Raw genomic sequence first — 23,660 nt, 5'->3', positions numbered from 1 at the left:
AGTAAATTCAATGTACAGTGAGACCTCAACTTATGAACTTAATTGGTTCCCAGACAGAATGTGTAAGGCGAAAAGTGTGTATCTAAAGAAAAAAATCCCATAGGAAACCATTAAAATGGGAATAATTCGTTCCCGAGTTTCCATAAAATATACTTTTCAACTAAATAAGCCTAAAAAACTACACACAACATACCTTATTCTATGTATAATAAATGTGCTATTGTATTGTAATGAAAGAAATACACTGCATTGTATCATTGTATTTATTTACATATTTAATGGTCATTTATGGCTTGATGGAATGGCGTTGGAGGTCGAAGGTCAAAGGGAATTGCTGTTTGGAAAGAGAGGGGCATTACATGACGACTGTAATTAAAGAAATAAACTGTGCTGTAAAATAAAGTTTTATTTACCTTTTTGATGGTCGCTGTTCGGTCGTGTGCTTCCGCCGAAGATCACTCCGCCAGCCGTGGTGGGTGTGTATTATGAAAATAGCGCTTATTATAAGGTTTAATTTTCATAAATTTGACGTTTGTAAGACGAAAAGTTTGTAAGATAAGGTGTTTGTAAGTTGTTTCTGTCTCTATCCAAACTTCGATCTCATCGTGACATAAGTATTTGTGCATGTGTCAGATTGTCACAAAATACAGGAATGTATCTGAAATATTTCACATCATTGGGGCAATAAATTAAGCACCGTTTTTTGCTGTGCATGACAATTAAATTCATAACACTTCTGCGTGGCTTCTTAATAAATAATACTTGAATCTTCTTTTCCTTTCGGCTTTTCCCTTCAAGCGGTCGCCACAGCAAATCAGTGTCCTCCATCTTTAGAGGTTCGATCCGCATGTTTGTTTTGGATATAGTTATCATTTAAAATTATACAGAGCACTCCAAGTATCACCATAATGTCTTTAATTCACATCATATTGGTATTTTTCATCTTGCACTTGCTACATTTTCAGAACTGCACTGTTTTCCGTAATGTTTGTAAATTGTTATTGATTTTATCAAGAATATAATTAATATATAAACACTATCCATGATCCACTGCTGAAACGGATGCTTTGATCCTCTCCTCTCATTTAGAACTGCTTCATGTCACAAAGAGGGTACAGCAAGTGTTGAAGAATGAATGACTCTCTTTGTCTTTGTGTTGTCATGTTATTTGTTATTTAGGGTTTTTTTGTGTTTCCTTTCTTTCCTTTCCTCTTCCTTTTCTAACTTTGCTGCTGTGTCAACTTCCGGGTAGAGTGAACGCTGGCGCGAATGGCGGCCGCTGCTCACCCGCACAAAAAATCCTGTGACTGTAAAGTGTCCTTGAGAGTTTTGAAAGGTGCTTAGAAATTAAATGTATTATTATTATTATTATTATTATTATTATTATTATTATTAATTATTATTATTATTATTATTATTATTATTATTATTATTATTATTATTATTATTGTTATTATTATTAGTAGTAGTAGGAGTAGTAGTAGTAGTAGTAGTAGTAGTGTTAAAGTTTTTTGTTTCCTAACTGACATTAGAAAAACTTTTATCGCATCTAAAATATCCAAAACACGCATGCTGATGTTTTTAGTCAAATGCAAAACACCAATAAAAATGACTTAAAGTGTCCCAAAACTGCCACAAATTGAGGTCGGAACTGGGCAGATTCAGAATGTCCCGCCCCCTATTTCCTGACGTCACGCCAGGATACTCCTTCACAAACTGCCTTGCTCCTGAATAAAAACAATGGCTTCAGAGAGTTCAGATTTGGAGACGATGCTTTCTTGTTACTCATCCAGTTATGAAGATGATTCAAATAGTTCTTAAGCGGAAAGCATAAATGTTTGCAATTACAGTAAAGTCTCGTTATATCGATATTCAAGGGAGTCCGAAAAAATATCGATATAACCGGGACTATCGATATATCCGACCCTGTTTGCATGTAATTTTCTCCGTGCGTGCATAGAAATAGTATCGATATAACCGGGACTATCGATATATCCGATATCGATATAACGAGACTTTACTGTAATTAAAGAAGTCCTTCCGTATCAATTTGAGCCGTCTGGACTCCAATGTAGCGCCCAGAAAATGCACAAGGTGGCGCACTATCTCCGTTGGAAATGGCTGATTTGTCCGCTGGTAATTTGTGTAAATTTACACATTCTTTATGTGTTAACGCAATTGGCTGCACCATACAACGATTCACCAGTGCGTTATTTATGTAGTTTTCCTTCTAATTTCGACATCAACACGGATCAACACGATGTTTTCAGACCAAACAAAGTACCCAAAATGCATTGTGTGTCGCTTTCTCGGTCACGGGCGTTCCCTTTGTGACCTCACTTTTGGTATCGTCATCAACTCGTAAACAATACTTCCTGAATATTCAGTGCGAGTCTTAACACGTAAAATATAGCTATATGCGTCATTTGAAGTGATTTTAAAAATTATGGACACAACTTGTCCAGAGGTGTCGGGTGTCCTTAAAGAATGTAGCTTCAACAATCTAAAAATGTTTTTTTCATAATCCAGTGCACCTTTAGTGTGAAAAATATGATATGTTTTACCTTGGGATCCCATCAGAAGAGTTGAAAGACATGCCTGAAGAGAGAGAGTTCTTCAATGCTGAAGATTCTGCCTCTGTGACCAAAGTGGTCAAAAATGAATGGATGGATGATGTGGCTAAATTCATTTTTTTACACAGTTCAGGAATATGTATAAAATGTATTTGGGATTAAGAATGGTATACTTGCAAACATTGGTCACACGGACCAACAAATGTTTGTAAACAGCAGTTTTTTTTAATGCACACGCTGTCACTGCATTTTTTGTTGTTGTAAAAAAAGAAAAAGAACAGTGACGTGCGGTGAGGTTCATGGCTGGTGAGGCACTGACGTCATCACAGTCAGATTTACAAACATATGAACTCTCTAGAGTAGTTTATTCACCATTTGATTGGCAACAGCAAACATGTTTTGTTTAAAATGCCATGTCAGCATTCTTTATATAAACTGTAGCATAGAAAAAAGAATAAAAAAACGTGATTATCGTGTTACCTTTACTTATAAATGAAGTCCATGCGCCGCTCCTTCTGAAGAAAGGCATCGATAACTTCTTTGTAGAAGCCTTCCTTATCTTTCTTCAGTTTTTTAAAAGTCTCTCTATTTCTTTCAATTTAGATATGTAATCATCCATTCTGAAAATAAGGCCAAGCAACACGAAAAAAATGACTGGATGGTTGCACTTAACTTGCTAACTATTTACTGTAGCTTGCTCTCACTAATTCTATTATTCTGCAGCCAAGTAGGCGCAAGAAGAATCTGTAATCACCAGCGCCCCCTGTCATGAGGCAGGAGAACTGTGTGCCTCATCCATGCACACAGTTTTGATAAAAATAAAATAAACAGTGTAGTATAGTGTTTATAATGTAAAGTGACTCTACATTATATACACCAGCTAAACTGTAGACATTTAGCTCATATACTAAAAGTATTTGAACACTTTAATAGCGATATGCAGAGGGACAGCAATGCGGTCTCACTGCAGAGCAAGCCAGCACAGTTGGCATAGTCATTGCGCAATCCATGGTGAGGCTCAGCTGGCTGCTGCCTCACCGCTCGTCTCTACTTAGTATTTGAACGGCAAATGTGAAAATTCAGCGATTTAAAAAAAAATCCAAAATGGTGAAGTTAAATGGGGAAGAACTTTAAAGTACAAATCACTAAATAAATATAACTGTTTATTTAATTTTTTCATTTGATTTTTCCATGATGACAGGGGAGGCACGGCCTCACCTGCCTCCCCTGACTGCATGCCACTGAAAAAGAAACATCTTTAATATGTCTATAAATATACACGTCTGAGCTTCAATCCCAATACCCTTACATAGCCTTTTCCTTTTTGGTTGATTAATCTTTGAATTTCCCCCTGAACAGGGATCTGGGAAAAGGAGGCACTGTGGAGCACACGTTTGCCAAACATTCTGTTGACCTGGAACCTACGAATCCTGTCAGAGCCGACCTAGCTTCTCTTCTGCTTGGTAATCGCACTAAGCCAGTGTAGGTTTTGCATTGAAAATGTAAAATGTATTTGTTAGCTTTTTAAGGTTAATTTGAATACAGCTCCAATTTACTGTCAGATTGTATTTGTCTTTTTTTCTAGGCATGTTCCAAATATGTTTCCAAATTATATCCGTGCCCCAAATGGAGCAGAGGCCAGACCAGCCACTCAACTATATGAAGGTAAGGAAAAACAATGTATTTCAATTCTGTGCACAAGTACCGTATTTTCCGCACTATAAGGTGCACCTTCAATGAATGACATATTTTACAACTTTTTCCATATATACGGCGCACCGGATTATAAGGCGTTACAGTAGATGCTGGGGTTACGTCAGGGGTGTCAAAGTCATTTTTTGCCGCGGGCCACATTGTAGTTATGGTTTCCTCTCGAGGGCCGTTATGAATTTGGGGAACCCATTACAATGTTTAAATCCCTTCAAATATTACATATAGAGCACACAGCAAATTAATGAATAACTTGTTTTCAAATCTGAAGTGAACAATAATGACTTTTATTGTGGTTGACATCCAAAAATATGAAATTTTGGCTCAGATTTTAGCAATCATCATGGAATTTAACACGTTTGATTTGCTTTCGCGGACCTAAAAAAATGATGTGGCGGGCCGGATTAGGCCCGCGGGCCTTGACTTTGACACCTGTGGGTTACGTTATGTAAACATGTGTGTGTCCATACGCACACACACACGCATGCACGCACACACACACACACACACACACACACACACACACACACACACACACACACACACACACACACACACACACACAGAAAGACAGACAGACAACATCCGGTTATTGTGAATGGGTAAAATTGTGCCTTACAAAATCAGGGATCTAATTGCACTAGCATCATTAGAGCTGAAAGTAAAGAAAGTCTATTTTAACATTGTTGTTTATTTATTTTAGGACATGGTGAAGGGTACCAGAATATAACCCTGTGCCTGATGAACGACAATTCACTGAACTTCAGTGGGAAACAGGAATGGTGGGACATTGCCATTGAAGGTTGTGCCCCATCAACTTGTGGGGTCCTGTCCATGATCATATTCAATGACAAAGTCAGTCCACCCAGTCTTGGCTTCCTGGCTGGATATGGGTGAGGAAACCATACTCACACAGCGTGTACATAGGAATAATGATAGAATTTATATAATAATAATAATAATAATAATAATAATAATAATAATAATATTATATGGCGACCAACGGGTGGCGCTGTCGGCCCCGCCTGCACCTGCACAGGTGCTGGTCGTGCCGATCAGTGGCGGACTGCCACGTTCGGATTGGTGACCAACAGGTAGCTCTGTCATTCCTGCCTGCTGCCTCGCAGGTGCTGGTCGTTCCCAATCAGTGACACTCAAAAGGACTCCCGGCGCGACCATTCGCTGTTGGGTCATTGTTGTATGCTTTGTATGTAATTGTATGCATTGTATGCATTGTATGCAGTGCATGTGTTTGTTTATCCTTGGCGGACTTTTACTCTTGGTTTTCTTTTGATACTTTGTATTTTTCTGTTCATATGATTTTAACTTTTTAGATTTTGTTCCTGTTGACTTTATTTTAATCCAATTTGTCAAACGCAACCTCCTGCTCCCTCCTGCCTGCTTTTTGGGATCCACAACCGCCATCACCACCTTGCAAACCGTGACAATCAGGAGAGCACTCACAAACTGTGGTTACTCTCAGTGGTCTTTTTAACAAATGTCAAAAGGAAAGAATAGGAAATGAAAGCAATAATTCTGAAGATACTAAAAGGAGAGGAGGAGCAGAACCTTACATTGCAGGAGTTTCTGAAAAACTCCAAAAAGTCCTTTGGCAACACAAAATTCCAACTTATTTCAAACCGATCAACACTTTAATGCAAAAATTAGTGCATCCAAAACAAAGTAATGTAGTTTATTCAATACATTATAAGAATGAAAATTGTAAAGATCAGTACATTGGGGAGACTAAACAAATTCTCAAAAAAAGGCTTTATCAACATTGCAGGGATAATACTAGTGGGCCTCAATCGGCAGTACATATGCACCTAAAAGCTAGCAACCACTCATTTGACGACAATGAGGTTAAAATCTTAGCAAAAGAACATAGATGTTTGAAAGGGGAGTAAAAGAAGCGATTTTCATCAAACATCGAAATCCTTCACTAAGAGATTCAATTTGGATCGTTCGTACAACAGCCTACTTAGGCAACATAGGATTAATAATACTGATTAGGTGATACCGGAGGAAGTGGGGCAATCAGGCCAGTCGTTAGTCATAATAATAATAATAATAATAATAATAATAATAATAATAATAATAATAATAATAATAATAATAATAATAATAATAATAATAATAATAATAATACATTTCATTTATAACATTGTGGTAACAAATGACCACGGTAACAAAATAATATGTCAATACGGTGGAGGAAATTATTAGTCACAGTTAATTCAAAAATTAAATTGTATATATTTATACAATACAATACTATATTGTATATTCATTAATTGGTGCAAGTGTGAGTGAGGATGGTTATTCGTCTGTGTGTGTCCTGCGAGTGACTGGCAACCAGTTCCTGGTGTCCCCCACTTACTCCCCAAAGACGACTCGAATAGGTTCCAGGATACATCGGACAGGAAAATGGACAGATGGATTTTCTTACATTGGGCACTTTAAACCGCTAATAATTAAAAATTTTGAGAACTGCAATTGATATATTTATGGATACAGGATACTGTGTTTATCTCTGGGATTGAAAGAAATTAGACTTGACATGTTGACAGACCTTCGACATTATGTTCATTTTGGTTGTTGACATGATTCTCCCTTTTTCTGTGCCGTCTTTCTAGGATCATGGGTTTGTATGTGTCTGTAGTCCTGGTCATTGGCAAGTTTGTACGAGGCTTCTTCAGTGAGATCTCTCACTCCATCATGTTTGAGGAGCTTCCTTGTGTGGACCGTTTACTGAAGCTTTGTATGGACATATTCCTGGTCAGTAATCTTGTATTACAGTGGCTCTGGCCCTGGAATCAAATACATTTTTAAAATCTGAATTATTTTAAACCTCTGATTTTCTTTCACATATTTTTTTTCACACAAAATATGTCCAGCACATGAAATCATTGTTCAAAAAAATACATTTGAAACTATCCCACTCAAACTGACACCTATGAATTTCATTTCAGGTGCGTGAGAATGGAGAGCTGGAGCTGGAAGAGGAGCTTTATTCAAAACTCATCTTCCTTTATCGATCACCAGAAACAATGATTAAATGGACCAGAGAATTCCGTCGCTAAAACGCACACTGACAAATGGACTGGTTGTTTTCAACTGAGAGGCAAAGCTGTTTTATTAAAAGTGTCATTTCTTTTGAGAACTCCACTGATAAAGATTATACTTGTATTTGTCAAACAATAACCCTTTGCATAACACTGTGCCGTGGCACACCGTTCTTGAGATGAGATGAAATATCCTTTATTTGTCTCACATTGGAGAAATTCCCAATTCAATCCTGTAAAATGAAACATAATGTTCTTCCCCTGGTTCTGTTCTTGGCTTGTGTTAGTGGAAATATTCAATCAGCATGAAGCAAGGTGATATACAAAAAATATTTATTTCTTAATTATTTAATCTTCACCACGTTTCTGCCCCCTCTTTGTTGTATGAAGCAGTTATATATGAAAGAGCATAGGATCCAAGTATCCTTTTCACCTGTGGATGTGAGATGTCATACTGAAAATGTGCACACGTCTGCTGCAAGCTAAGTTTTGAAAGCAAACATGAAGCTGGAGCATCCATTGATGAAAAGAGATTGTCTCTCATCCCCTGTACCACGTAATCCGCGATGTGTCTACAGCTCGCACTCGTCCCGTGGTTCCGCAGGAGCGGCGTCAGCGAATTTGTGATACTATTCATACTATTCATATATATATACTATTATATATATATGAATAATAATACTGTTCAATAATACTATTCATTACCTCTCACACTCTGGCGTCCGGGCGGCAGTCAAACTACTTCGGGCCAAATTTGTCTGACCCGGGTTACGAAAGGACGTCAGGAAGTGGGCAGCTGCATGCGTGGCATGTCAGCGCGCCAAAGTCGACAGGCACACCCGGGCAAACCTGGAAACATTTCCGATTCCAGCCAGGAGATTTGACCACGTCCATGTGGATCTGGTTGGGCCCCTCCCTCCTTTGCAGGGTTGCATGCATTTCCTCACTATGGTCGATCTGACCACGAGGTGGCCGGAAGGAGTCCCCCTGTCTTCCACAACCTCGGCAGATATAGCCCGCACGTTTCTGACATCCTGGGTCGCGCGTTTCGGCACGCCATCCGACATCACTTTGGACAGGGGCCCCAGTTTGTGTCCGAGCTCTGGTCAGCTATGCCGCAGTCCTTGGGTGTACAGGTACACCGCACCATGGCCTACCACCCGCAGGTTAACATGTCTGAACGTTTCCACCGGTCAATTAAAGCCGCGCTACGGGCCGCGCTATCAGATGATAACTTGGTCGTATATCTTCCATGGGTCCTGCTCGGGTTACTTTCGGCCCCATAAGAAGACCTTAACGTCGTTCCGGTAGAGTTAGTGCTTGGTCAGTCACTCCACGTTCCCGGTGAAGTCCTGTCTAAAGCTTTTGGTGGACCTTCTTTCCCCTTTTTGCCAGAAGAGCCCCTGACTCCAGCACCATTTCACCACTGCGTCCCCAAAATATTCGTTCCGTCTGCTCTTAGGTAAGCCCGATTTGTCTTTGTGCGTCACGATGCTCACCGCTCTCCCCTCCAGCCACCGTACCTTGGCCCGTTTAGAGTGCTTGGACACGCTGAGAAGAGTTTTGTTCTTGATATGGGTGGGTGAAGAAAAGGCATTTCATTAGACAGACTCAAATTAGCTCATTTAGTTGCGGGCAAGGACATTTTGCCGGCGAGGACATTTTGCCGGTCCCGCGTCGTGGACGCCCTCCGAAACCTCCAGCCTCACTGCAGCATGCAAGGGTTGAGTGTCTTTCTCCTACTCAGGTCTCATCCGGGTCGCCTGCCCGAATAACTTCACCTGCACCACCGAATGAAGGACTGAGTAGTTGTTGTGGCAGGCTGGTCAAGCCCCCAGCAAAGTTTTCACCCTGACTTTCCTTCTGGGTGTTCTGGCGGTGGGCTGTCTGGCGGGCACTAGGACCAGGCATCTCACCCAGCAGGTGCACAGCAGGGGGCGTGTTTAGGTTAACTATATTTCACTGCATTTTCGATGTTGGAACCAGATCCACTTGTTAGCTGTTGGAATAAACACGTGTCTACACCCACTTATGTGTGCTCCTTCCTTAACTGCTGCACAAGCGCAAATATTTGGACAGGGCCAGACAAATTTCCAAACATTTGTAGAATTAGAATGATCTTGTCATTCAAGTGCTTCGAGTTTTATTTTGGTTGCGAGAATAGGAAAGGAAATTTCCTCGGTAAAAACAAGAATTCAAATAGGCGCTACAATCCACTTTTCTCAGTCCTGAGTTAGAAAAGTCTGACTTGTTACCTTTCTAGAATGCAGCAAAAGTCTGTGACGTCTGCAAGGAGACGCTCATCATCGACTAAAGTGCAGAATACATTGATTACTTATTTCAAGATAAACCGATTAATGATATAATGTCATTATTATTATGATTATCCATCTATTATCTGTACCGCATATTCCTCATTAGGGTCGCGGGGGGTGCTGGAGCCTATCCCAGCCGTCTGAGCAGGCGGGGGACACCCTGAATTGGTTGCCAGCCAATCGCAGGACACAAAGTGACAAGAAACCATACGCTCTCACACACCTGCCTGACATGCATGTTTTTTGGAATGGTTCCGAGGTTCCGGAGAAAACCCACGCGGGCCAAGGGAGAACATGCAAACTCCACACAGGGAGGCCGGAGCGGGATGCGACCGGCGACCTCTGCCCTGTGAAGCGCGCTAACAACTTGACTACCGGGCCGCCTATTATTATTATTATTATTATTAATCTTCGTATTAGTAGTAGTAGTAGTCGTAGTCGTGGTAGTCGTCGTAGTCGTAATATTAATTCTCCCACTGGTCTTTCGACACTCCAGTCCAGTAGGAGGCGATAATGTACTAAAATATTTCTCTAATCGTCATCTAAAATTCGCAATGAAGCATGAGTAGGAACTAGGAAGAAAAAGACGCTCGGGAAGAAGTCGTAGTTTAGCAGTTAAACAACACGAAATTATACATTTAGACATAATGGCTTTGTTTCAAGTAAACAGGTAGGAATGGTGGCCGCTTACCTTTACTAAATGTGTTTTATGTCCTTCCCTCGTTTGACCAAACTTCAGCTCTTCGTGACACGTGATCCACTTTATTGAAAATTTCTCCGCAAAACGTGCCTGGGTTTAAATTTAGAACTGATCCCGGGTTTCATTTCGGTTAGAAATTAGTATTTTAAACGTATTTGCACCCAATAGACGCGTGGTAATCGTTCGGGTGGGCTGAGTCAGTTATACTTTCTAGAACTTTCCTATAGTTACAACGTGTTCTTCATAGAGTCGTTTATTAAATGCCATCCCCTGTTCTTGGGTTTACTATTTTGCTGTGCTGAAGGAAATACTCTCACTTTTTTTTTAATATAAGACAAATCAAATCAGAAATACTTTTTGGGGGGTGGGCCACATAATCTCATTTTCAAAACATATTATCCAGATCTAGGACAACTTTAAACTTATTTAGCTTTTACGCATCTTGTTAAAAATGGATATGCCTTTTTTAAAGTTTTTTAAACACACTAAATATAACTGATATTTTGGTCTGTTTTACGTAGGTATTTTGGAGACGAGTTAGATGGAAGCACGTCAAAAGAGTCCCGGTCCCTCACGTTACTTGCCCAGCTGCATCAAAAAGCAAAAGAGAAGCAGACACAAGGTTCCACTGAGAAAATAATACAGTGTTCTGAACCACATGGAGATCATGTTAATGTTAGGAAAAAAAGGAAAGTCGATAATGTCAGCAGCCAAGAAAGCCCTAGAAGTAAGAGAAAAAAATCAAAGAATGTGTCCACTAATAATAATTCAGAGCCTGTTGACAATGAAGAGAAAAGGAAAGACATGGTTGGGAATGAGACGGAAAACAATATCCAGTCAGGTGTGTGTTGGCTTTTTAATCACCAAGCATTTTCAGCACTAGAAGTCTACAATGTTTTTTAACTGTAACACAATTAGATGTGTATGTTTGTTCCTTTTCAGACTGTATAATTGACAGACTTTCCGAGACTAGTCCCATTGGGAGAGATGGGGAGGTTGGAGAGACAGAAGTTAATATCCCGAAAGAAACCCCAGGAAACTCTTCTTTTCCATCTAGTTTCACAGTTCTGGGAGGCTTTGAAAACAAACCAGCTCAAAAGGTACAGTGAGTTGTTGGTGCTCACTAAAGCATCTTGGGTGTTAATGTTCCAAATTGTAATTTGTAGTAAAATTAAAAAATAAAGTATCCTCACATTTCTTTCACTTTTGTCTGTATGTATGTCTTTACAATCTACCTCTTTCTCACGCGGTTAATAGTTAATAATTTTAATCTGTGCTGTATGTTGCACATTGAACAATAAAGTTGACTTAACTTGACCTTCACAAGAACTTTGCTGTCTTATAGGTATGTACAGTGATACCTTGTCTTACAAACTTAATTGGTTCCGAGACGGAGTGCGTAAGGCGAAAAGTGTGTTTCCCAAAAATTAATTTCCCATGGGAAACCATTAAAATGAGAATAATCCGTTCCCAGGTCCCCATAAAACATAATTTTCTACTTTCTAATTTTCCAAGCCTTAAAACTACACAAAATATACCTTATTTTATGTAATAAATGTGCTATGGTACTATAATTAAATACATAAACTGTACTATATAATAAAGTTGTTTTATTTACCTTTGTGATGGTCGTTGATGGCTTGATGGAATGGAGTGTTTCATCAGCATTAAAGACTTGAGGAGGAACGTAGCCTTCTTTCACCATCTTGAGGAATGATCCCTTGTAGGTGCTTTCTCTGCGATAATTTTACCTTGTTCCTCATCAATTGTGTTCTGTTTAGCTGGGTTGATAGCTTTTTGCATCAACTGTACAGATAGCTTGTTCGGGTTATTTGTGGAGCCTGGATTATGGGATATTTTAACCTTGCAGTCTACACTGCTTTTGAACTATCAAAATGTGTCAAAATTTCACAGTTTCCTTTCCATTTTATCACTATCTGTCGTCTGCCTTTCTCTTTAACTGCTGCGTTCTTGACCAATCACGTGGCTTTAACCGAAGACTGGGGACGGGGAATAGAGGACAAAAAAAGTCGGCCGCCATTTTGTTTTTTGGAGAACGGCCTCTCTTTCTGTCTGTAACCCCCGCCCCTTACTGCTGCGTTCTTGACCAATCATGTCACTTTAACGGAAGACTGGGGGCGCGGAATAGAGGACAAGAACAGTCGGCTGGCATTTTCCTATTAGGAGAACAGGCTCGTTTGCGACGGACACATCACTCATTGTGGCGCTCCGTGTGTGTCCCGAAAAATAGTTCGTATGCCAAGGTAAAATTTTCATAAATGTAACGTTCGTAAGCCAAGGGGTTCGTAAACCGAGGTATCACTGTACTGTAAATTACTGTAAAACTCCAAAGCATGTCATTTTAAGAATCTAAAGTCAAAACCTTTCTCTTTAACTGCTGCGTTCTTGACCAATCACGTGGCTTTAACCGAAGACTGGGGACGGGGAATAGAGGACAAAAAAAGTCGGCCGCCATTTTGTTTTTTGGAGAACGGCCTCTCTTTCTGTCTGTAACCCCCGCCCCTTACTGCTGCGTTCTTGACCAATCATGTCACTTTAACTGAAGACTGGGGGCGCGGAATAGAGGACAAAAACAGTCGGCTGGCATTTTCCTATTAGGAGGACAGGCTTGTTCTCGGGTGCTTGTTGTGGAGAGCTTTCCATTCTGTGTGTAGGCACACTTTTCACTTCTAATGGTGTGTGACTGCTTCACAGGTTCACAGGGTCCTGCCTCAGTGGCTGGCTCAGCCTGATGTTATTCCTCAAGACATGAAAAGTAAACTGGTGCCTTGTTCTGACATCAGAGGACTTAGTTTGTCGCTGCTAAACAAGCTGCATGATCACGGAATTCAACACTTCTTTCCAGGTGACGAGAAATTTGAAGTTTGTTTGGAACAGGTTTAATACTTAACAACTCGAAGTTGCTAACGTGACCTTTCTCTACAGTGCAAACAGAGGTCATCCCAGCCATCTTGGAGGGTGCACATAATGGACTACTGATTGGACAGGCTGGCTATAAACTCAGAGATTTTTGTGTTTCCGCTCCAACAGGCAGTGGCAAGACTCTGGCTTATGTCATTCCGATAATACAAGTGAGCTTCCCACAAGCAAAATTGCTTCCACCATGCAGTACATTTAAAAGGACAACCGACACTATTTTTTGTTTCCTAACTGACATCAGAAAAACATTTGATAGCATCTAAAATACCCAAAACATGCAGGCTGATATTTTTAGTCAAATGCAAAACACCAATAAAAATGACTTAAAGTGTCTCAAAACTACTTCAAAATGACCTGGGAGATACCGAGTTTCAGAACGTCCCGCCCCCTTGTTCGTGATGTCACGCCAAGACGTCTTGCCTTGCTCGAGAATCAAAACAATGGCTTCAGATTCGGAGAATCTACCACTGATCACTTTAGTGCTGCTTGATACTTTGAACATTGTCGCACAGTAGTTCCTGAGAGGTACCATTCAGATTTAGGATTGCCTTTCATACACATTTGTCTCCCAATGACACATTCCTTGTGTGTTCTACATACTTGGCCAAGAAAGATTATTCTGATTCTGATTCTGGACAGATGGTGGGCGTGGATAAAGCAGTAGTTTTGCGAGGATGATGTGAACTGTAGCTCCCAGTCAAATATACAAATATAGAATCAACTTTACAATTCTTCTTTATACATTTAAAGCTATCCATAACCTTCCCTCCCATACCTATCTGACCTTCAAATTTCTATTCCCTCTCATTCCCTCAGATCCTCGTCCTCCCTCCACCTCTGTGCCCCCCCCACCCCCCACCCGTCTCAGCACGATGGGGGACAGGGCTTTCAGCTGCTCACCCCCCAAACTCTGGAACTCATTTCCTCCCAACATTTCTAACATCGATTCTCTTCCCACCTTCAAATCCCATCTCAAAACCCACCTATTTGGAATCGCATTTTCTGTGTAGCTCTTTCTCTTGTTTCTATTTATAACTGAATTTTATTTATTGTATTCTATTTGTGATTGTATTTTATTTATTATAGTACCTATGCTTGTCTGTGACTGTAGTGTCCTTGACAGCTTTGAAAGGCGCTTCAGATGAAATTTATTATTATTATTATTATTATTATTATTACTGTGGGTCCAGGGAAGCAGTGTGTTTTTGCTTCACCCCCTATCAGAATGTCATGTATACATCAACATCTATTTTGCTCAAGCTTCGAGGAAACCAATGCTGTTCTTCTTCCATCAGGTGCTGATGAAGCGGGTTGTACGGGAAGTTCGCGCCCTCGCTGTGTTACCGACCAAAGAGCTCGCCCAGCAGGTCTTCTTCATAGGTTTTTCTGTACCAATAACATTAATGAGGCTAAATATTTCAATGTTTGGAAGTACAGTGATACCTCGGTATACGAACCCCTTGGATTACGAACTTTTAGATTTACGCACGTTACATTTATGAAAGTTTTACCTTGGCATACGAACTATTTTTCAGGAGACACACAGAGCTGCCACAATGAGTGATATGTCGTTCGCGAACGAGCCCGTTCTCCTAACAAGAAAATGGCAGGCGACTGTTTTTGGCCTCTATTCCCCGCCCCCAGTCTTCGGTTAAAGCCACATGATAGGTCAAGAACGCAGCAGTGAGTGGGGGGTTTAAACATTAAAGAGACATGACAGAGAGAGTGATAAAATGGATAGAAAACAATGAAATTTTTCGACTCGTTTCAACTTTGATAAAGCAGAGTGTAGACTGCAAGATTAAAATATCCCATCAATCAGGCTCCACAAATAACCCGCACAAGCCATCTGTACACTTGATGCTAAAAGCTATCAATCCAGCTAAACAGAACACAATTGATGAGGAAAAAGGTAAAACTATCGCAGAGAAAGCACCGACAAGGGATCATTCTTCAAGATGGTGAAAGAAGAAGGCTACGTTTCTCATCAAGTGTTTTATGCTGATGAAACCGGTCACTCCATTCCATCAAGCCATCATCGACCATCACAAAGGTAAATAAAATGACTTTATTATATAGTACAGTTTATTTCTTTAATTATAATACCATACCACATTTATATATAAAATAAGGTATATTTGTGTAGTTTTAAGGCTTAGAAAATTAGAAAGTAGAAAATTATGTTTTATGGGGACCTGGGAACTGATTATTCTCGTTTTAATGGTTTCCTATGGGAAATTAATTTTTGAGAGAGACACTTTTCGCCTTCCACACTCTGTCTGGGAACCAATTAAGTTCATAAGCCAAGGTATCACAGTATGGCTTTTTTCATGAATTGCACAAAATGCACAACAAAGAGATGATTGTAAAAATGAATTCTAAAAATGACTGATTTTTTTTGAGGAGCCTCACTTAAGTGATGAATTTGTACTGACATGAAGTGACTGTTATTTTTCCTTTGTCTAGGTCAGCAAGGTTTTTGCAACATACGCTGAGGGAACTGCTCTGAGAGTGGTCACGCTGACAGGCCAGAAGTCATTTGAGGCAGAGGTGGTTTTGCTTTCTGAACAGAGGTGATGTTAAAAGTCCAACTCACTTAAGAGCTGTAAGGATGCCAAATCCATTTTATTTCTTCATTATTCTCTAGAGGCGGGATGAGACGCTGCTTAGCTGACATTGTTGTGGCCACTCCCGGTCGACTCGTTGATCATATCAACAAGAATTCTGGGATGTGTCTGGATCACCTACGATTCCTTGTATGTTCCCGCAATTCAAGTGTTTGCTTTTTTTGAGCTTCTATTTTTATTTATTGTATAATTTTGAACAGATTATTGATGAGGCAGACAAGATGATAGACAGTATGCGTCAGTCTTGGCTCAGTCAAGTATTAAAGGCAGCCTATGGAACGGTGGATCAGAGACAACAGAACATCTTCAGGCAAAAATCAGACTTGTATGTCACAGCAGCTAGGTGAGTTACTCAAGGCATGACGTGTAATAACTATTTCTATTTTGGGGATAGAAAATAACAACATTTTTTTAAATCAACCCTGAAAGGACAACCGACACCATTTTTTTGTTTCCTAACTGACATCAGAAAAACGTTTTATAGCATCTAAAATACCTAAAACATGCATGCTGATATTTTTAGTCAAATGCAAAACAGCAATAAAAATGACTTAGTGTCCCAAAACTACTTCAAAATGACCTCAGTTTCAGTTTCAGAAGGTTCCACCCCCTTGTTTGTGATGTCACGCCTTGCTCGAGAATCAAAATAATGGCTTAAGATTCGGAGAAGATGCTTTCTTGTTACTCATCCAGTGATTAATATGATTCAAATAGTTCTGAAGAGGAAAGCATAAATGTTTGCAATCAATTAAAGAAGTCCTTCCGTCTCATTTTGAGGCATCTGGGCTCCAATCTAGCTGCCAGAAAATGCACAAGATGGCGCCCAAACTCCGTTCAAAATGGGCTGATTTGTCTGCTGGGAATTTGTGTCAGCTAGTATCAAATAGTAGTCTTGGTGCAACACACAACGATTCACCATTGTGTTATTTGTTTTTTCCTTCTAATTTCGCCATCAACACGAAGTTTTCAGACCAAACAAAGGACCCAAAGGGGCGTTCCAGACGTGACATCACGTCAGGCGTCGTCATCAACTCGAAAACAAGACTTCCTGAATATTCAGCGTGAGTCTTAAAACGTAAAATATAGCTATATGCCGTGGAATCCTTGTAAAATACACTGAGTAGAAGTCATTTGAAGTGATTTTACAAATTATGGACACAACTTATCGGGAGGCATCGGTTGTCCTTTAATGTGGCCTGTAACCTAAACATTGCAATTGAAAAAAATAGATATGCATGCGCTCAAACAATTTAATACATGTAACTGTGTATTACAATGGAACCAAATGACGAAACGGAATGAAATTTGTCATTCTAATCCCTGAATAACAATCACGATGGCTGTGTGGTATTAAAATATTGCCATTACCATGTTACAATATGAAAACCAGCTCACGTCCGTAAAAACAAACATTTCACTTTCTTCAGCTGAACACAGCATTGTGATCGACATGGACTATGATACTCTCTACCCATGAGCCAATAGGGACACATGACAATAAAATGACTGTCCAAGGCCATTTTACTGCTGTAAAATGTAAAAACACAACATGGTGCTATTTTTTAAATGATATATTTTTAATCTTGTAAGATTTTATCAATGTCCTGTATTCACTTCATGAGTTTTCATACAGCATGTGAACTATTTGCTCATTGCCCCACAATACCTTGATAATTAGTGTATCATGAAGTTCACATTCTGATATTTTGTTTTGACGGTTGAGATCAGAGATGTTCGATCGGACACTGTGGACAAAGGCTCGAACCCAGAAAGATTGTCTTTTACTGCCGGCAGGAGACGTAGCCATTCATGACAGACGCCTGAATTCGGCAGCCCTCTGCCAAGCTATTTATTGAGAGTATATGCAAATTTAAGTGATACATTAGTAAAACATAGATTCTTGATTATAATACACCTCTTGAGTTCAAAGCACGAACAGCTGTAAGCAATAAAACATTGTCTTTCCCATGAACTGATACATTTGTAACCTGGCTAATGAGCTTTTCCTGTGAAGGAGTTTCAAGTCGTAAATTACTCTGGTGATAAAGGAGTTTCCCAAGTCCTAAATTCTGTCCAAGGCCAGATCTCTTATATGAAGATGACAGTTTAACTTGCTGTGTCTGTTAAATTTAGATTGACCTCAGTCCATCTGCGCCTTTTGTTAGGTTGGCCAGCTAAGCATGAAACTTTTAAATATGATTAACTTCTTATTCTGTCTAATCTCTATCACTCACCTTCTCCATTACAGCTTGTCTCCTCCTCAAATTCCACTGCAGAAGTTACTTTTCTCTGCCACACTCACCCAAAATCCAGAGAAATTACAACAGCTTGGTCTCCATCAGCCAAGACTTTTCAGATCTGCCAAGACTGAAAGTTGCTGTAGGTTTCCTGAGCCAAATTTGAATTTGCGTGAACCTGAGCAGTTTGACTTCCCCCAAAGTCTGACGGTTAGTTTTTTTGGACATGGAAGCAAATGGATTCTTTGTCTTCGAATAAACTTGGGTGTTTGTTTGGTTGTTTTCACAGGAATATTATCTGCCCTGTACGCTCAGCAAAAAGCCTCTTATCATCCTTCATTTGACCCTGGGCATGAAGCTCAGACCCGTTCTTTGTTTTGTTAACTCCAAAATGACAGCTCACAGGTTAGAGAAAAATACTATTGTATGTGTATGTCAGTGTTAAGTGTCAATGCTATTTAGTATCTGAATATCTTTCCATCTGTTTGAATCAGACTTCACCTGCTGATACAGCTCTTTGGTGGTGTTCAAGTTGCAGAGTTCTCCTCAAGGCTATCTCCCAGAGAAAGAAAGAAGACACTGAAAGAATTTGAAAATGGAAAGATACACCTGTAAGAATTCACAAAACTTGTCAGTCAGTGTGAGTTAAAACATCGTGACCACATTTAGTCTTTCGATTCCGACCATGACTATTGACAAAATGAAAAAATGTCAATTATTATATGCGTTATTAATCCCGATTGCCTGAAAGAGCAGTTTCTCAGGATATATTTTCGTGTAATTAGGCACAAATGACACATACAGTGCTGTTCAAAATAATCATAGTGCAATGTGACTGACCAGAAAAACGCTGGTTTTTAGCATATATTTTATTTTGCCAGACAGATTATGAAAAGAAACATTCCCACCTACTACAGTAATACCTCGGTTTACAAACCCATTGGCCTACGAACTTTTCGGTTTACAAACGTTAAATTTATGAAAATTTTACCTTGGCATACAAACTACTTTTCGGGATACACACAGAGTTGCCACAATGAGTGATGTGTCGTTCGCGAATGAGCCCTTTCTCCGAACAAGAAAATGGCAGCCGGCTTGTTTTGGTCCTCTATTCCCCGCCCCGAGACGTCGGTTAAAGCCACGTGATTGGTCAAGAATGCAGCAGTGACGGGATGTGGTTTAAACATTAAAGAGACAGGCAGACAACAGAGAGAGAGTGACAAAATGGATAGAAAACAGTGAAATTTGGACTTGTTTCAACTTTGATAGTTCAAAGGCAGACTGTAGACTGCAAGGTTAAAATTTCCCATCAATCAGGCTCCACAAATAACCCACATAAGCCATCTGTACGCTTGATGCAAAAAGCTATCAACCCAGCTAAACAGAACACAATTTATGAGGAACTGGGTAAAATTATCGCAGAGAAAGCACCTACAAGGGATCATTCCTTAAGATGGTGAAAGAGGGTTACGTTCCTCATCAAGTGTTTAATGCTAATTAAACCGACCACTCCATTCCATCAAGCCATCAACGACATCACAAAGGTAAATAAAACTAATTTATTACATAGTACAGTTTATTTCTTTAATTATAATACCATAGCACATTTATTATACATAAAATAAAGGTATATTTTGTGTAGTTTTAAGCCTAAGAAAATTAGGAAGTAGAAAATTATGATTTATGGGGACCTGGGAATGGATTATTTTCATTTTGGTGGTTTCCTATGGGAAATTAATTTTTGGGATACGTACACACTTTTCGCCTTACACACTCTGGGAACCAATTAAGTTTGTAAGTCTAAGTATCACTGTATATGACATACCTTCAATGATCAATATATGATATACATGTACATGCTCTTTAGTAACGATCCATCTTTCGTTCGCATACGAAGATTGATCAGCACAGATGCAGCTGCCAGAGGCATTGACATCCCTGGTGTCAAATGTGTTGTGAACTATGATGCCCCTCAATACATCAGGACATACATTCACAGGTAAGCTCTCACATGCTAATGATGCTGTGAAAGTAATCCTCCATTCAATTGTTTTACTTTTTTCATGCTGAAATGGTTTTATAATTTCCCCAACATGTCTCAGAATTGGAAGAACTGCAAGAGCTGGAAAACCTGGCCTGGCCTTCACCCTTCTGCTTGGAATACAGGTTGAACACATCCGTGCTAATACATGCATCTCCCGTTAAAAGCAGTGTCTGAAACTCATGACAAAAAGTTAGCGGACACCAGGGCAGACAACTCTCAAAAGTTGCCTGCCCGGCCATAAAATTGCCTGCCCCATTTTTCACAACTTGAAACACAATAAGACGACTAATCGCAAAAAAATCCATTGTTGCAAAGTATTAAGGGTGTACCTACCTCAAATGCTCCCTTGCTTAATGGTAAGTATGCCTTTCTGATGATTTTGCTCTAGTTGTCGTTTGTCCATACACTGTTCGGCATGTGGCACAATGCAATGTTTACGTTGCGTCGTCTGCTACAAGCCACATGAACTCCTCATTCCACGATGCTTTTAATAATGATACATTTTCTAAGCGCCTTTCAAAACTCTCAAGGACACTTTATAGTCACAGGATAATATACATTTACGTTTTGTAGCGTCATAAATTTTGTTAGCTTCTTTTGAATCTTCTGGGGCTGAGGTTCTGTGCGTCTACTTTGGAAAATGATATGTAAATGCACAACCTTATAATGCTCGGGAAAGTCGGAAGCACGAAGCAGGCTTCCGATTGGCTGCCATGCTGTGTATGCATATTGCCAAAAGAACCGGTTTGTTTTCTTCCTTCAGCGATTGATATTCGGTGAAATTTTAACCCGGATCCTTTCACAAAACGGTCCGTACAGCCAACAACCACACATGATATCAGCATCGTACTAAAACGTGAAGACTTTCATTCATCAAAACCGAAAATGAAAGGCATAAGAGGTCTAGAGGTAAGATCGGGCCCAAAAAAATCCAGCCTGACCCGGCCGCGGGTTTTAAAGCAGACCTGAGCCCGACCAATGCAGGCCCGAGCGCGAAGCAAACCCGAAAAATCACATAATTTGTGAGGACTCGAGAGGATTTATAACAACAAATGAAAGCCTTTGTCACGAAAGTTAAACAAGACTGTATAAACATTTACGTCGTTTATATTTCTGTGGAGGTTACATTATCCAACTATTTTCTATCATTGACAGTTTTTTAAGAGTTGATGGAAAATGTTAGGTCGTCCGTCATTTTGAGTCATATACCACAGCAACAACAATGTTGCTGCAACAGTACGTCATTAAGAAGTGAGCACTTTAGGAGAAGGAAAGAGAGACAGGGAGGGAGGGAGAGACATAGAGAGCGAGAGAGAGAGAAACATAAAAGCTAGCAAGCACTCATTTGATGACAATGAGGTTAAAATCTTAGCAAAAGAAAATAGATGGTTTGAAAGGGGAGTAAAAGAAGCTATTTTCATAAAACAGCAAACCCCTTCACTAAATCGGCATGGAGGTTCAATTTGGATCATTCCTACAACCGACTTCTTAGGCAACATAGGCTTAGTTATGCTGATGAGGTGATACCAGATGAAATGGGGCAATCAGGACAGTCGTAGACCTCATACTCAAGCAGGACAATAGAAGTAATCAGTCAGGACAATAGAAGTAATCATTGTAGCCACAGGGAGTAGTCCTCTGCTCCCCCCAACCTGAGAGCAGGGACCAATCATGGCAGAGTCTGGCACCGCCACGTCTGGACAGTAGGGATTTACATAGGGCCAAAACTACCAGCAAAACACTTTAGTTCGCTGACGAAGCCTCTTGGATAAGAAGCGAAACATCCGACACCTTCAAAGAAGTACAGATGACGACTGAAGAAACCTTTTCATCGATGGACCACTCCTGTATGACTGAGAGCTTACACAGACGAAGAGAGATACATAGTTTTCATATACAGTCCAGCCTGACCCGACCCGATCACAATAATTGACATTTTGAGCCCAAACGAAATATCTTACCTTGGTGACAAATTTGTCACTTCAGAAGTCACTTATAAAGCAGGTCATAACTGACTGATTTGAGACAGGTGAGACTCGTGAAGAAATGCCCACTCACCTCTGAAGACTGAAACAAAAAGCAAACAGCATCCCGATGGGGTGTTTCCTCGTCGCGTTTAGTCTGGACAGTTACAGAGGACACTTTTACCCGTAAAAGCGTCTTTCCACTGGTGGAAAGACGATCTTCTCCTCTTTCATCTAGAACTGCTTCATGTAACAAAGAGGGTACAGAAAGTGCTTAAGAATGAATGACTATGTGTCTTTGTGCTGTCATTTTATTATTTAGTTTTTTTTTGGTTCTTTTGACTTCAAGACGGCGCCGCGAGGGTGACTGCCTTTCCAGCGGCTCATGTATTTTGTTTTTCTACTTTCATTCCTTGCATCACTTTGCTGCTGTGAAATGTAAATTTCTCCACTGCGAGACTAATAAAGGCAAAGCCAATCCAAAACACGAGGCTTCCTGAGCCTCTCTGGGGCATACAACCCACTGCCATAAGTTGTCTCCTTGGGTTATCCAAATAACTGACTGAATCCAAGTTTATATTGTTCTTTCAGGAGCAGAACTTCCTTCAGATGGTGAATGAAGCGGGGAGTTTGGATATCCGAAAACATATTATTAAATCTGAAAACCTGAAGAGTTTGGAAGAACAATATGAACTAACGCTACGGGAGCTTGCTATTGTCATTAAGGTAGTATTTAATGAATGTGCAATCAACAATGGAACAAACAATGGCTGTCAAAAGGTCCACATAGGACAAAAAAATTCTCCCCAACATAAACAATTGAAGATGTCATCCAATATTAATTTCTGAGTGCAAATATACATTAATTGTCACAAAAACAAAATACAGGTAACATCCGACTTAAGACCGTTCCGACGAAACAGTCGTAAGTCAAAATAGTCGTAAGTCAAAATCCATTCAAAATGTTGAAGAGAGACTTGGAGGCTAAATGACTCGCAAACTCCCGCCTCTAGTGCCATCACACGGTCGATTGCTGTGCGAGAGTGAGATGTTGGCTGGCTGGCCAAAATTGTTGTACGCATTGCCAGCCTGCTAGCGTGTTGCGGTGCCAGGCGTAGAATTAACATTTTAAATATAGGGTCTGGGGGTCGTGGTCGTAAGTACGGGTGGTCGAGCCGGTCGTAAGTCGGATGTTACCTATCGTTAAACTTGATAGAAGATTCTCCCAACATCTTTATTCTCTTGCTCACTCAGCCGCCTTCTGTTTTTTTTTTTTTTTTTTTTTTGCAGGGTGAAAACGCATACAGGAGATGATGCTCTTTTTTTGTGAGCTGACAGAAGATTGCTTCATGAATCGAAAGCAGTGTTTTGTTATGAAATGTGAATGCAAAATAGAGGACATTATTCAACAGTACACTATTGTTTTATTTGCTGTCAGCTTTGCCCATTCTCATTACTGATTGGTTAATAAATGATTTTAAATCA

The 23,660-nt window shown here is 40.0% G+C and overlaps 2 protein-coding genes across 2 annotated transcripts in view; both read left to right on the top strand.

Annotated features, from left to right (window-relative positions):
* The window catches only part of piezo1 (piezo type mechanosensitive ion channel component 1 (Er blood group)), a 106,864-nt gene extending 99,256 nt beyond the window's left edge, over positions 1 to 7,608 (top strand). Inside the window, 5 exon segments of the mRNA XM_089011746.1 lie at positions 3,933 to 4,055; positions 4,159 to 4,238; positions 4,987 to 5,176; positions 6,920 to 7,061; positions 7,256 to 7,608. Of these exon segments, the coding sequence (XP_088867872.1) occupies positions 3,933 to 4,055; positions 4,159 to 4,238; positions 4,987 to 5,176; positions 6,920 to 7,061; positions 7,256 to 7,366 (646 nt within the window). The 3' untranslated portion in view covers positions 7,367 to 7,608.
* A 2,591-nt stretch (positions 7,609 to 10,199) lies between these two features.
* ddx51 (DEAD-box helicase 51) lies at positions 10,200 to 23,660 on the top strand. Its single transcript, XM_089012534.1, has 16 exons — positions 10,200 to 10,333; positions 10,885 to 11,204; positions 11,306 to 11,463; positions 13,079 to 13,229; positions 13,310 to 13,455; positions 14,599 to 14,670; positions 15,770 to 15,876; positions 15,951 to 16,059; positions 16,131 to 16,273; positions 18,179 to 18,377; positions 18,457 to 18,572; positions 18,662 to 18,778; positions 20,065 to 20,166; positions 20,270 to 20,333; positions 22,767 to 22,901; positions 23,466 to 23,660. The coding sequence occupies exons 1-16, from the start codon at positions 10,311 to 10,313 to the stop codon at positions 23,487 to 23,489; spliced, it is 1,986 nt and encodes a 661-aa protein (XP_088868660.1). The 5' UTR covers positions 10,200 to 10,310; the 3' UTR covers positions 23,490 to 23,660.

This window comes from Hippocampus bargibanti, linkage group LG13, assembly GCF_051943395.1.
Source record: "Hippocampus bargibanti isolate YZ-2025 linkage group LG13, ASM5194339v1, whole genome shotgun sequence".
Classification (NCBI taxonomy): Eukaryota; Metazoa; Chordata; class Actinopteri; order Syngnathiformes; family Syngnathidae; genus Hippocampus; species Hippocampus bargibanti.
The sequence above is the reverse complement of the archived record's forward strand: the minus strand, read 5'-3'. Positions and strand labels throughout refer to the sequence as shown.